The sequence below is a fragment of the Penaeus vannamei genome, chromosome 38, assembly GCF_042767895.1.
Source record: "Penaeus vannamei isolate JL-2024 chromosome 38, ASM4276789v1, whole genome shotgun sequence".
NCBI classification, from domain to species: domain Eukaryota; kingdom Metazoa; phylum Arthropoda; class Malacostraca; order Decapoda; family Penaeidae; genus Penaeus; species Penaeus vannamei.
Genome location: NC_091586.1, coordinates 8,702,875 through 8,717,874, shown reverse-complemented (window position 1 = coordinate 8,717,874; position 15,000 = coordinate 8,702,875). Strand labels below are relative to the sequence as shown.

Sequence of the window (15,000 nt, the reverse complement as noted above, 5' to 3'; positions counted from 1 at the left end):
TGCTAGAAAAAGATGAACAATTAAGGAAAGTCCTAGAAGCCACATCACCCACAAGCACAAACGATGCATCAAACAAGCCACGTAGGTTTTACATTCGAACATCGGAAGGCAAGTTAATCTCCATCTCTCCGGAAGAAGCAGAAGCTCTTGGACTAAATCATGAGGATAAAGCTGAGGAGAATCAGAAGAAGCTTGTTAAGGCCCTTGCTGGTGTTGGGGACTTTCCATTAAAGAAAGTTCTTGTAGACCAGAAGCGTCTTGAGAAGACCCAGTGTACAGTCTTGATCCCAGACAATGTAGATGTAAAGGATTTTGTGAGCCGAAATGTTCCTCCCGCTGCAGAAAAAGAAGCAACTCTTATGAAAACCCTGAAGTGCTCCTCAGAAGCTCTGGAGGCTCAGTTCTCAACCTCTAAAATCTTTGTTCCCACAAAGACTAACACTACCATTATTGGTGAGTATATAGATAATGATGTGCATTTCCTTAAAATTCATATTGAAACGGAGAGTGGAGAAAGAGATGTTTGTAACATTCTCAAAACAGCTTTAAATACCTATCAGTGCCCATTCTGTAAGAAAGACTTTAAAACAAAAGACCATATAATATCACATATCAGAGTACATACAGGAGAAAGGCCTTACCCATGTGATATCTGTGGCAAAAGATATCGCCAAAGAATTGACATTATTCGGCACATGCGCATTCACACAGGGGAGAAACCATTCACTTGTGGGCTATGTAATGTATCTTTCAATCAGAAGTCTAACTTAAGATCTCATATGAGAATTCACACTGGTGAACGTCCAGTACAGTGTAAGATTTGTGGGAAAGGATTTTCTCGGAACACACATCTAAAGCAGCACATGAAATTACACACAGGTGAAAAACCTTTTTCCTGTCAAATATGTTGCCGCCCATTCCGCTTCAAATCTGGTCTCCAAGCACATGAACGAATACATTCAGGTCTCAAACCCTATGCATGTGGTGTATGTGGGAGGAGCTTCACCCAGGTGGTTGGTTTAATACGCCATGAGAGAACCCATGCTGGAGAAAAACCTTTCCGTTGCCAGAGTTGTGGCAAATCCTTTAATAATCGTGAAAGTTTACAGTTTCATGTTAAGAAGCACACAAGTGAACGTCCATATTCTTGTGATTTGTGCAAGAAAACCTTCACAGACACATCAGCTCTTCGTTGCCATAGAAAAAAATACCACAGCAACATGCTGATATGTGTGATTTGTTTCCGTGAGGACTTTAAAACGCGAATTGAACTAAGAGAACATCTGCGTGCCCATGAGAGAGAAAACTGGGAAGAAAATGAAAGTGGAGATCTTGTACCTCGTATTCAAGAAGGATCTCCACCTTTTGTGAGTATAGACGATACCATGGAGAACATGGAAGAAGGTGAAGAAGAAAACAGGGATGGAGTTGATTTTGACTGTGAAAGAGCAGAGGAAATCCAAGTGGAAGTGGAACTAGATGTGGATGACCCAATTGAGAACGATGATGACTATGCCAACGACAGTGATTATGAGGACCAAGATTTCCAAGGTGACCCTCTTGTTGATCCTTTGATGTGATTCTCAGATTTTTGAAAATTTGGAGATGTGGCTGTAGAATCTCTGGGCAGGAGGGTATGCTCTTCATTGTATTTTTTTATGTTTCGTTTTCATCACTGTTAAAATATTTTGCAAAGTGTCATGTTAAATCATTCCGAGGTGGATGTACTTTATTTGATTGTTATATTTTTCTTTTATTGTTAGATTGATTTTTTTTTTAGGGGGCTAAATAAGGACATTTGTACATAGTAATCCATTCAAGTGCTTATTTAGTTTACATTAGAATTATATGATAGTTACTCTTTTTTATGCAGTTGAAAACAGAAAAATGTATTTATACAAATTTATGGAAGCTCACAGAAAAAGGAAGTTCGGGCAGATTTTTTTCTTATTATTATTATTATTATTATTATTATTATTATTATTATTATTATTATTATTCTCTCTTTTTTTTCCCCATAAGGTGCTTTTCAAAGTGTACTCTCAGATAATTACAGGAAATGTTACCCTATTATGAAAAGTGGATTGATTATTTGACTTAGACCATACTTCAGATTGTATTCTCATCTCACACTAGTTTACAAACATAGTGTATATATTATTGCCTATTTTAATAGTGTTTATTTCTGAAAATTTTAACATAAAAGATAAGGAAATGCAAGTTTATACCTGGCTATCAGGAATTTGTTTTAAAATTATAGAATAGTGTTTGAAAAGTTAAAGGAACAATTTTGTCAGTTTATATTTTTATTCTATCAGATACTGTTAAGAGATGCTTTGTTTGTTTATAATGAGAGGGGGATATCCTCCAGAGTTTGTTTAAATGTTAGATTTAATTTGTAATATATGGTTGGTGTCTGTAGTCTTAAGTTATGTAGTCATATATTAATACCCAATGTAAGTACTACAGATAAGGGATATCTTTCCTTGAAACTAAGGTAAAATTGTACCCTTCTGGTTATTAGCTCTCCTGGCCAAATATATAATGACACAACAACTTATGATATATTAAAATGACATTGAAATACCCCTGATTTAGTCATAATCACAATCAACATAATGCATGCATGTAGAAAACCACAAATGGACCTGTTACCGTGATCCCACCTATTGTGGTACCTTGGAAGTTAGTAGCTTGAGTGCCACCAAGGATCTGTTTGGTGTTAGAACATTTTAGTAAGACAATCTGTAGTAGTTATCTTTCTCTAAGTGCATCTGATCATTTATATTACCAGTAGAGCTGATCAAAATGCAATTTACTCAGGCTTATGAATTTACTTATTTATTTCTTTGTGTACATTTTTTTCAAGTTTGATATGTTGCTCTTGGTTCTGCATTTTTCTTTTTTTAAATCTAAATATTGAATTTTAGATGTGTTTGTGCTAAAGCTTCCAACTTCACTTGATTCATCAGTATTCCAACCATGCTTGCATTATGAAACTTGAGTTTGTAGGAATAATGGCTCTGTGTAATGAGTGTACGATGAATGGAGAGATGATGAATATGGGTTTTCCTCTGAATTATTGAAGGTCTTCCAGAAGTCACAGGATAAAAAAAAAAAATAGATTGTTACTTTACCGTTTTCCAAATGTCTATGATAAATATGTAATATTTAATATTACATAGAGTATATTTTTCAAACATGTTTTATTAATGAATTTTGTACATGTTCACAACACTCAAGAGTTTACACTCAGATAATGTGTGTAATGTACTATAGGTGCCTTATATGTATCCAAGTGTCCTTCCATAGTGCCTTGCATTTTAGACCTTTTGAAGTAAATCATTGATGATATAGAAAGCTTTTATTAACCTGCATATCTATAAGTATCCATTCTATAATTGTGTGCACATTTTTACATATTGATCTCAATGTCTCCCTCTTTCTTTCACCTTTTCTCCACTCTTGTTTAATGAGCTACTTTTAGCATAAAGTTATAGTTATCAAATTTTGATATGCAATTTGACCATTATTTTAACATGAGAAGATAATACAAAATGAGCAACTTACAAGTTTCTGCAGGAACAGTATACTATGATCTTTTACTACATCATCTCAAAAAAGTAAGAATGTGTAGTGTTACCCAACTTTCATGAAGCCAACTCCTTCCATTTTGTATCAATAACAAGAACATAACTGTGAATCAGTTATTCATTTTTTTTTTTTTTTTTTTGGGGGGGGGGAATTACAGAAGAAAAATTGGATTTTTTCATTTATATATTTATTCATCTTTACAGTCAATCCATCTGAAACAGAAGATCCATCATATACTCATCAGAGATGGTCTTTTTATCTGTTACTCCCATTGCTGTTGCTAAGAGTGCTGCAAGAACATGTTTACACATAACACTTTCTTTCTTTTTCAGCACAGAAAACTTAAATGCTGGACACTGACAGAAAATAGAGTCAGGCAAACATACATAGGGAGTGCCAGCACTTCCAGTGACCTGGTACACCCATCGGCCACTGCTAGAAGTGACTATCGTAACCTGAAAAAAGGGGAGCAAATGATCACTAAATTACAAAAAAAAAATGTTCTCTACATTGTTCACAGCAAAAAATTGTGTAACATATGTAAACTATTCACATTCCAAAAATTACAGGTTTATTATTAAAACTGGGCTGTATGTGAGTATCTTCCATGCCACATTTCCATTCTGCTAGACAATAATATTTAAACAGATAACTAATACTACAGAACAACACTACCAGTCAAGATGATAAAATTAAACGATATAAGAATAATATTCATTTTTTACATTGCTAAGAATTAGGAAAAATATCAATGTAATTTACCTTCTTACAGTCAATCAAGTCCAATGCACTGACAAGTGTCTGCCCATGAAGCATGTGCAAAGAACGTAGTAACTCTGACGACAGGTGGCCTGCAGACTCATATTCTGACTTTACAACACCGAGCAAGCCATGCATTATTGCCAAAGTGTCAGGAACCTTGGGCATTGTGTCTGAAACAAATAGAAAATTAAAATATCATTTCACTCCTTTTCAGGATTCATCTTGGCTATATGTATACATATACTTACAAGAGAGATAAAAAATAAAGAGTAACAAACTAAAGAAAAAAGTGTACATGTATGTTGCACACATTTTTGCTGGCATTAAAATTAATACACTATTATTGACAATACTAATGGCAATATAAAATGAAAAAAAAATCCATAAATCAAGGAAAAAGGTAAACAAGGCAAGATATGAAGGATTACAAATGGAGTGGTAATGGGTCACCAAGCAACTGCAATCTGGCTCTAAATATATAAAAAAAAGTCTTGTATTCAAAATGAGTATCCTTAATTATCCTTCACTAATCTGCTTTCTTCTTTATAATAACCCAAAATCAATTAGCAGAGTAATATATCAATACAAACTATATCATGAGCTGGATTTTTCATGATTTCATAAACTGGAATTCTAGCAAACAGAGGTGGAGCTTGCAAAGTGGCCTGGACAATGCCTCATCATATTTAGTTATTCACAAATAGGACATCCTCCAACAGATTTGATATCAAAGCCTTCAATGCAATCTAAAAGGTGGTATCTGTTACAAACAGGACTACACCTAGCTTCCTGCAACACTATGGCCTTTGCATTTTTCCACAGTAAAGCAAAAGCTAACAAACCTCTACCCTATATATTTGCGCTTGAGTGCTTGTATTTTACATTCCTGGTCTGGGTGAATACTGAGTTAGAATACTAGATACTTCCAGATCCAGTCTTTCATTCCTTATTATGTTTGCAGTTACTCCAACTCTGGAAGTCTGTTAGTGTCTTATTCCTAGCCTACCCTCTTTTTTGCAACTTCTTGTTGGAGCACCCCTGTTTAAACACAGAAGCCAATAAGATTATGATAATTATCCACCAGTGGTTGAATTATTAAGTCACAGAAACATTTTTTCTGCATCTCCAAATTTGCCACTTGTCTTTAAATTATATTCTTATATTTTAAGGTAATACTTTTTGTTTTACGAGTAAATTAAATGTATTAACTACAGGTTTCATTTTCATTTAAGGTAAACTAAGATAATATATGTAAAGTATTATATATTACTCTGATGACAGTATGTTATATTTCTATATGTATTACTCTTCTCCAGCTTTTTTCCATTTCTTATAAGGCAACTAGTAGGTCATACAGAAGACTGATTTTTTTTGCACATTAAATCTGCAATTATCTGATGACTATCGACTGGCTTCTCCACTAAAATGAGCACCTTACTATTTTTTTTCCTTTGTTGGTCCCTTAACCATAGTGGGTACCCACTGGATTAATCATCAGACTCACAAAGTCATGGGAATCTTGCTTCAGTGCATCTATATTACTTTTAATTAAGCTTCAATATTTTCGGTCTACTTTAGTGTATTAAAGCTCAATATGATTAATAGCTGAATGATACCTTATGTAACAAATGTTTACATTTTTTTGGTCTAGTTTTCAATTGAAATGGCAACTCTTTATATATCACATGATACCCTACTTTTAAAAACATTGAACACTACTAACTAAAAAGTAAATATCAAATCCAATAACATTAGGATGTTCCACGATCAAAACAATATATAATTTCATATAAACTTCAAACAATAAAATTTATGGCAGTATGCTTAAAGACAAAGAAATTGTATATTTGATTTAAATTCATGAAGATAAGGAATGTTCCTTGACTTGGCTAAGAGGTATAGTCACATTTGTCCTTTATAACAAAAATACTTCCTCTTTTGAGGCTTTTTTGGGTTTTAGGCCTTTAATTTGACTCCTCCCTTGACACCCTCCTCAACCTTGTATCCCTACCCTTCCCATGGATCCCTCTCCCCCGCTTGGGCATGGCAGCCTTTACTCCTCTTAGACATTATTTTATGATGAAGCCGCTTATTCTAGTAAGCGTGTCAACTTCTCCCAAGCTTTACAATTTCTAGCAAGCAAACATGGTCATTGATATTTAATAGTAACTCGTTTCTCAACTTCCCCACAACTATTTTACGCTATATCTAGACCTGTTAAGCACCAAAGGAAACTTACTACCACTTTAAACATTTATAGCGAATATCCTCATTTGCTGCGACTACTTTGTTTAGATCCAGTCCGTCGTTGCTATTACCACGTGACGTTACGACTTCTGCACTCTATTCAACAAGTCCTTTGCCTCCCAATGTTCCCAGGTACCGATGATCAACGTATCCTATGAGGTACCTATTCCGCCATGTTTATGTGCCATGAGCATGCAAATAATATCTACACTAATGTATATTTGTCGCAGTGTGTGGATATGACCTGACGCTTGGCATGTATGATGAATCTCTCTCTCGTAGAAGTAGGTGTAACTTTACTGTCCTCCGGTGTGAGATACCCAGAATTCTGTGTTTACCCGCTCCTACCTGGCCTTCGGACGGGGAGCGGGTCACCTCCTATGGTATCAGCATGGCTAGTGTTGCTAGTGGAAGTAGATCCCATAAGAGAGAAAGTAGGGAAGGAAGCGTAGACATGAGTGACAATGAGAATGGATGCAAGCGGGAGAAGAGGAAGAACGAAAACTAAGCAGCAGTCCAGAATGCTGTCGGTGTGAACGGCAGGTAGCGTCTCTTTCCACAGGACTGCCCCATGAGTTTCTTGGAGAAATTAAGTGGACCATGCAATTAGGCCGGGACCACAGTGATTTGGAACCAATGATGAAGGGAGAAAGAGGGTGGCCGTATCTCACAGTGCGGGTCGGCCAGGCGGAGCAGACCCTGACGACTCAGGGATACAAGGAGACAGTGACGACTGTTCCAAAGGCTGGGGGAAAGTACACTAAGGTGATAATTTTCCAATATCCAACCATACTAGACGATGACTTCCTGCAGGACGACGAGAGATTGTGGGAGCGTGGGTAATGAGGCACAAGTCCAGGGGCGAGGAGCGGGGTCAGCTCGTTCCTCTTGTGAAGGGGGAAATGCCATAGAAGGTATTTATCTTAGGAGCGGGGTACAGGAGGCTGAGGAGGGTGGCACCGTATGTGGAGCCTCCAGTCATGTGCCTTAAGTGCTGCCGATGGGGCCACAAGTCATGAGCCTGTCGACAGGATGATCGATGCAGGGTCTGCGATCGGAAACATTTGACTCACGAATCTGCCGGGCCAAAACTGTGAAAGGGGAAAGGGTTAAACCTTGCTGCTGCAACTGCGGAGGCTGCCACAAAGCTGGGTCTCTTGCATGTAGGACGAGACCACAATTAAAGATTGCTTCGGCGGTTCCCCAGCAGGGAGTCGCAGAAAATGGAAAAGGGCCGGTCACCACGCAGGCAGAGATGCCGAGGGAGGCAACAGCTAATGCCTGCCAGCAAGGCCCACCGCTGGTGGTGCCGTCGCCAATGGGTAGTGATCACGGGCAGGACAGATAGGTAGGTGCAGGAGGTGAAGGAAGTGCCGCGGAGTAGTGATGCGTATTTTTCTGGGAAGGAAATATCTGAAATTCCCGGATGCTGCAGAGAATGGACGTAATAGAAAAGAAACTGGCCCAAGTTACGAGCCGAGAAACCGATGACCAGAAACAGGGAGAGACTATAAAAACACCCCTCAAAGACAGAAATGAAACAAAAATGTATTCCCGCAAAGAAGAAAGATAAATAGTGTAAAATAACTGTTAAGGGAAAGGAAAGAAAAACAACAGTGAATGGAGTGGGAGGAGCAGCCTCTGTGACTTTCAAGTCCCTCCTGCCCACACAGGGACTCTTTAATAGGAGTGAGGATAACCTACGTTACCACATTCTCTTGAGATATAATCTTTTGTTTCAATAAACTTCTCAATGTCAATCTCTCCCCCCCCCCCTCTCTCTATCTATCAATCTATTTATCTCCATGTATATATATATATATATATATATATATATATATATATATATATATATATGTATATATATATGTGTGTGTGTGTGTGTGTGTGTGTGTGTGTGTGTGTGTATGTGTGTGTGTGTGTGAATAAAATTAGGATAAGTATATATATACACATATATATGAATAGATGATATATACATGTAGATAGATAAATCATATAATATATATATATATATATATATATATATATATATATATATGTGTGTGTGTGTGTGTGTGTGTGTGTGTGTGTGTGTGTGTGTGTGTGTGTCTGTGTGTGTGTGGGTGGGTGGGTGGGTGGGTGGGTGGGTGTGGGTGTGGGTGTGCGTGTACGTATGTGTGAAAGGTCTATATAAGTACTTATATAAATCTTGTATGTGTGTGCGTGTGCATGTCTGCGTGTACCTATGAATGAGCGCGCGTGCGTGTGTTTGTGTGTGTGTGTGTGTGTGTGTGTGTGTGTGTGTGTGTGTGTGTGTGTGTGTGTGTGTGTGTGTGTATACACACACACACACACACACACACACACACACACTCACACACACATATGTTTACATGTGCGTATAAATATATGTTTATATATATGTGTGTATGCATGTATAAATTTATCTTCAAATGAAGATAGTGTAGATCCTGTGCAAGATATATATATATATATATATATATATATATATATATATATATATATATATATATATATATATATATATATATATTATATATATATATATGTATGTATATATAATTATATATATATATATATATATATATATATATATATATATGTGTGTGTGTGTGTGTGTGTGTATGTGTGTGTGTATGTGTGTGTGTGTGTGTGTGTGTGTGATTTTTTTTTTTTTTTTTTTTTCATAAAATAAGACTATTCATGACAAACGTATATTCATTTTGCTTAATTATAATGAGACATTTCACATTGCTATCTGTGACAACTTCGTACCATATTGATAAAGAGAGTAAGTGATTTTACACTGCTATCTATGACGACGCTCCCCAAACTTATCTAAATTACCTTGCATTTTTCTTGTTTCCATTTATGATATGACAACGTCTCAAGCGGCCGGTTGCTAGGGATATATTTTCCAACTCTCATCTTCCATGGATTAGAATTGATTTTGATTAAGATTTTTATTCAAAAATATTTTTCGGTCTTAAAAATTTGATATCCATATTCTTCTATATGTGAATTTTTAATGCTTTATCCATATATACAGACTTTCTTTAGAGATTAGAGGGAGATATTTTCCAGATTCCAGCTGTGACAACGTAAACAAGAATCAGCTGATAAATGGTTGTTCTTCGTAATTATCTGTTCTTATCTAAATTATCTCTGATGTTACAAAAGTAGCCGGTATCTGTGAATGTAGAACGATAGCTATAATGATCTTCAACGTCAGAGTCCGTTTGGGATATGTCTGATGCTGTCAATTTAGGAGAAATGGCGCTGATTTGAAGAAGGATTTTCCATCCGAAACAAAGATTGAAATAGGTAAACTTTTGTAGTTTGCATGTATTATTGTTTTTCTTCTTTTTTTAAGTTCGATTACTTTGATTGGTAGGATATATGTTTGTTCCGTATTTCAGTGTAATTAAAATGAGTCGAATGTTCTTTTCCGTCGCATAATATTTGTTTCCGTGTCAGGTTTCCTCCTTCCCCAGACTACAAGTTTGGAGGACCAGCTGGAAATATTTTTTGTTAGGGGAAGGGAGGCACTACAGAAGAAAATCCTGTGATATAGTTCCAGTGGAATAGTTTCAGTTCCACACAGTTTTCTATTAGAAGGAAAATTTTACATGTATTGGACAGAATGAATGTAAATAAGAAACTTTTCTTCTATGGTATTACCTTTGCAACATGATAATAAAAGAGTTATGAGGTATGGGAGAGAAAAAAAAAATCTCAATTTTTTAAAATTCACCACACAATATCAATAAATGTATACAAGTAAATGCGACAAAAATCTCAAGGAGAAAGAGTCCATGGTGGAGCCTCCATTAGGGAAACAGCGATAGGGTGAGGATCTGGGTCTGGAAAAGATGTAAAATATTTATTCATGGTTATATATATTTACATACAGCATGCTCAGAGATTGATGCAGCTACCACACATCCACCATGTGACAGGATAGAGGGTATTATCATAATTTCAAGATAAACAGTACACATAAACAATAGATCGGTGAATTAATAGGATTTCAGTTACAACTTGAAAATAGCAAAGCTATTTAGTATATAATCATTATACATGTAAAAACTATTATTATGCCTACTCAAAAGTTAAAGGTATTATACTGATATGCATTAGAGATTTAATGAATGTTCCTTTGCTTAGAATTAGAGCCAACTCTTGCCAAAAACAATACCAATATGTTTGATTAATTTACTGGCAACAATCAGCAGAAACTAGCACAGACCATTCAAAAAGTGAGGCCAGTGTCCATTCACATATTTTCTCACAGTTTGGGGGTAAATAATTCAAGTGTATCAGTACTTTTATAAACTTGGCAGGAAGAGATACTGCTACAGAAGGCTGTATTGATTGTAAAACAACATGTATATCATCAATCCATCCAGAAAATCTGTTGAACAAGGAAACAATTCAAGTAATAACTTACAGTATACATGCTTGTTTGTCCTTTTTTGTGCAATGATTACAGTGTCCTCTGTTCACATTGCCATTCAATTATATAGGAGGAATATGTGTTATATATTTTCATTTCATATTTTCTACATTAAACAGAAATCAAACAGATTTACAAGTAATGTTCCCTGCCCCTAAGAAATTGTTTTGTCTTGGAAAACTGTATCACAAGAAATAGTATCTCTTTATGTTTGCAATGCACTGACACACAGAGGTATCATGGGGGGTGGGACTTCTCCCCTCAAGGTCTGGCATGTTCCACCCCTCAGGGGCCACACTCCCACAATTTTCTTGCCTAAATTGCACTTTTATAGCACTGGTCATAGTTTAAAAATGGAAACCATTTAGCACAAGAGTGTGAGGCACCATACATGTAATGAAATGTCCTGAAGTAGAAATTTGATTAATTGTCATATATTGGCATATTGAAAATCCAGCATTTTTTCACACCGAAGGTGGCTTTGTTTGTACAAATGTAGGTCAGACAAAACAAAATCATAACTCTCTAATCTTTATAAGTTCCAGAGAAGGTCAGAGCAGCTGCTGTTAGTATTAAATTTGTCTATTTCCAGTTGACCGTGGTAAAGCCACAAGTAAAGAGTGTTGAAGTAATAGATGTGGTGATTTTTTCGTGTTGATCATGGTTATCATTTACTAAGATTATGCTGTACTATTTTGTGTTTACATATATGATGTTCTTTTATTTTAATGTATTTTAAGATTATTTTTGTTTCATTGACTGCATAATATTAGTTAGACTTTAAGATAGCAATTTATTTGAGTAACTGTTTCCTTTTCTAACTTTATTGTAAACAATTGTCACATCTAGTATTATCACTAGCAATGAAGCAACTAGATTTACTTTATTTGTCATACAGAAATTATTATAAATTTTGGTTGATTTTGTGCATTAAATTGATTAATTTACTCCTTCATACTGTGCATATAAAAGGAGCCAATTGATAACAGAGAAGGAGGCTCATAAAAAGAAACAAACTTATTTGAAGTTGTGGAAGTCAGAGTAAGTTGCCTTTTTACAATTTTGGAAAATAATTATTCTGATGTAAATTAGACTACATGAATTATTTATTGCATGTAGATGCTTATGGTTATGAAATAAAACAATTATATTATAGATTACTATGTTATCATTGGTAATTTCTTGTGTTACCAGTGTCTTGACAATAATTTTTTATGTATTTCCTGAAAATATATATGGTTATACAGAATGGATGGTATAATATAGACGAAATGCCTTTTTAGTTAAGGGGTGAGCCGGGAAAATTCAGTAAGGTAGTAAATTAGTTAAGGTTCAAAATAGATAAACATAGGCTCACAGTTAGGATAAAGACAGTTTGATTAGCTTTAAGCTATAATATCCAATACATATTTTTCTTTTAAAACTGGAGGAACAGAAATATTTTTATTAAAATACACTGAGAAGTATTTTTAGTTTACAGAGGAACAGAAGTATTTTTAAAGTATACATTATCTTCATTCATAACAATCATAGTACTACTGCTTGTAACAGCAAAGCCAACAGTAAAAGATTGTCTAAAGATAAAGATAAGGATGCTGAAGACATTGCTGATGCACATTAATTGTAATAGGAACTTTGTACCGATGAGTGATAATAGGTGAAATATTTCTGGTGTCAGTTCTGTTTATTTTTGGAATTTTTTAAGCCAGAATTGAAATCAGGATCTTATTTCCTGAAGAAATACAAGATTTAATTGTTATATGCACGTACGCGAACACACGCACACACACACACACACACACATATGTTTATACATATATGTATAATGTGTGTATCTATCTATCTATCTATCTATCTATATATATTATAGGTATGTATGTATGTGTATATATGTGTGTGTGTGTGTATATATATATATATATATATATATATATATATATATATATATATATATATATATATATATATATATATATATATAGGTATGTATGTGTATATACAAATATATATATATACATATATATATATATATATATATATATATATATATATATATATATATATAGGTATTATGTATGTGTGTGTGTGTATATATATATATATATATATATATATATATATATATATATATATATATATATATTATAAAATAATTTAATAATGCTTTATTTAAAAATATGATACGCGGGGTTGGACTCCCTGCCGATTGGCGGTCACCCAGAGGTGTCGCCGCGCGGCATACAAATGTCACCCGCGCGACCATCTGCTTCATCACATCCAGCGCGATGGCAGCTGCTGGACGATGATCAGTGGCCAATGGGGTTCCATTTGTATGGAAAGTAGACTGTAAATTAGTATGTTATTCTATCTTGAAATTAATAGTAATATTTAACAGTGGTACTACTGCCGCTGTTACTGTCAGTATTATAGTTTGCAATAAAATAAAGACCCACACCGTTTGGTGGATGATGACAACCTTCGTTGTCCCGAGGTCACGCTAGGGAATATCTGTTCATTTGGAATCCGGGCGCAGCGTGAGCGCATCACCTCACCTTGCTTCTCACAACGGAGATGCAGTAGGTATATGTAAAGAAAAGGGGAATAGTTATACTTTTTATTATCGAGGCGAAGGTGCACTCGGTGGATTGCTTATGATGATTATTTGATAAGTGTCAGGTTAGTGGTAAATGTTAAGTTAATGATAATTATTCCACGACTGACACCTAGGTGTTAATTGATGGGTTGATGGCGATAATTACTTGTTTATTGACAGGACAATAATAAAAATTATTTTAAGTGCAAAACGTTCTTGCATTCAGTCAGTGACCACTAACTCACTAGTGGATCTTCGCCTTGATAAAAACAGAATATTAGTAACTAACGAGACTACATTGTAAAGTGATTCGTTCAGTTATTTTAACATAAGAATAAGTTAATGTGAAGGATTGTTGAAACAATCAGACATCACGTTACTGGTATTGGAATGCAGACTCACTATGATAAAATGAGAGTAACCCAGTAGAACATATCGTTAGAATGTATGTGAATTCGTGGCATCTAACTCGAAGTGTTTTCCAAAACTATTGTTCTTTGACATCAGGACCTCACTCAAGTCTGGGATTATCGCCATTATTTTAGCCAGGTACTCTCAGAACTAGGAGAGCCCGGTGGGAAGCGTTTTAACCCAAATCTTGCGCATTTTTTCGCGGCTGATGAGGATGTTTAGTAGATAATCATAATGAAAGTTTGTTAAGTGTTAATATTGAGTTTTTTTACGCGCCAAGCCCATAGGACTGTCAATGGTTTAGCTAGGCGGTCGTTGATAGCTCCGGATTTGAGGTTAGCCTCTTTCCATCTTCGGGAAAGTCGTGGTGCGATCCTCGGCGGGGACTTACGGTGCAGCGGTTCCTGCACTACTTGCATATAAGCAATGAGCAGTCGACAGTTCATCCTGGGTGTCTAAGGACGGTTCCAGTCTCTGGGGTATACGGGCCTTCAGCGGAATTTGGCTCCGAGGTATCAGTTGTTCCAACGAATCGGCAAACTTGGTCCGACTCTCTCTGCATAGAGGTCGATACTCTGCCGTTAGGCAAGTAACACATGTAATAGGTAGCATACATACCGTAGGGTAGTTGTCGCTTTCATATGCGAAGCTGAATGTGGCCAGACTAAAGATATGAAAGGAGATTGAATGCTAAGGTATTTGGTTTAAGTTTTCCGGGGAAAGAAAGAAAGGGGAACTCCGATCGGGTCAAGCGAAATATATTGTGTATGCAGATGGGCAAGTAGTCAACACAAGCGAGCTTCGACTTAGTATAAGTACGTCGATTACTTACTAACATGGTGTATTATATATTTTATCCCTTGCGGATGTATTTAAGTACTCACAATTTTGTTAAGTAGTACTGCACGGCAGTACCTCTCGCGTTACAAGAAGT

General features: G+C 35.7%; 3 protein-coding genes across 5 annotated transcripts in view; 2 read left to right on the top strand and 1 right to left on the bottom strand.

The window, feature by feature from the left end:
• The window catches only part of LOC113806689 (uncharacterized), an 11,479-nt gene extending 8,125 nt beyond the window's left edge, over positions 1-3,354 (top strand). For all 3 annotated transcript variants that reach the window (XM_070116068.1, XM_027357852.2, XM_070116067.1), the window contains exon 3: positions 1-3,354. This exon is cut by the window's left edge and continues 6 nt beyond it. In XM_070116068.1, coding sequence (XP_069972169.1) covers positions 1-1,580 — 1,580 coding nt within the window. In that variant the 3' untranslated portion in view covers positions 1,581-3,354.
• Positions 3,355-3,757: 403 nt separating this feature from the next.
• Positions 3,758-7,911, bottom strand: LOC113806690 (zinc finger SWIM domain-containing protein 7). The gene is made up of 3 exons (XM_070116069.1): positions 7,677-7,911; positions 4,357-4,526; positions 3,758-4,049 (listed from the first exon to the last, which is right to left on the bottom strand). Exons 2-3 carry the CDS (start codon positions 4,519-4,521, stop codon positions 3,798-3,800), a joined length of 417 nt encoding a protein of 138 aa, XP_069972170.1. The 5' UTR covers positions 4,522-4,526; positions 7,677-7,911; the 3' UTR covers positions 3,758-3,797.
• Positions 7,912-9,792: 1,881 nt separating this feature from the next.
• LOC113806691 (solute carrier family 66 member 2) overlaps positions 9,793-15,000 on the top strand; it is a 19,929-nt gene continuing 14,721 nt past the window's right edge. Inside the window, exon 1 of the mRNA XM_027357855.2 lies at positions 9,793-9,930. The gene's annotated coding sequence lies outside the window, so the exon portion shown is untranslated. The remainder of the gene's footprint in view (positions 9,931-15,000) is intronic.

Bases quoted from the DNA above. Each gene is read 5' to 3' on its own strand.
- LOC113806690 (XM_070116069.1), bottom strand. From the start codon at position 4,521: ATGCCCAAGGTTCCTGACACTTTGGCAATAATGCATGGCTTGCTCGGT. The intron at 4,050-4,356 runs GTAAATTACATT...CCCTTTTTTCAG, and splicing joins ACTTGATTGACTGTAAGAAG to GTTACGATAGTCACTTCTAG.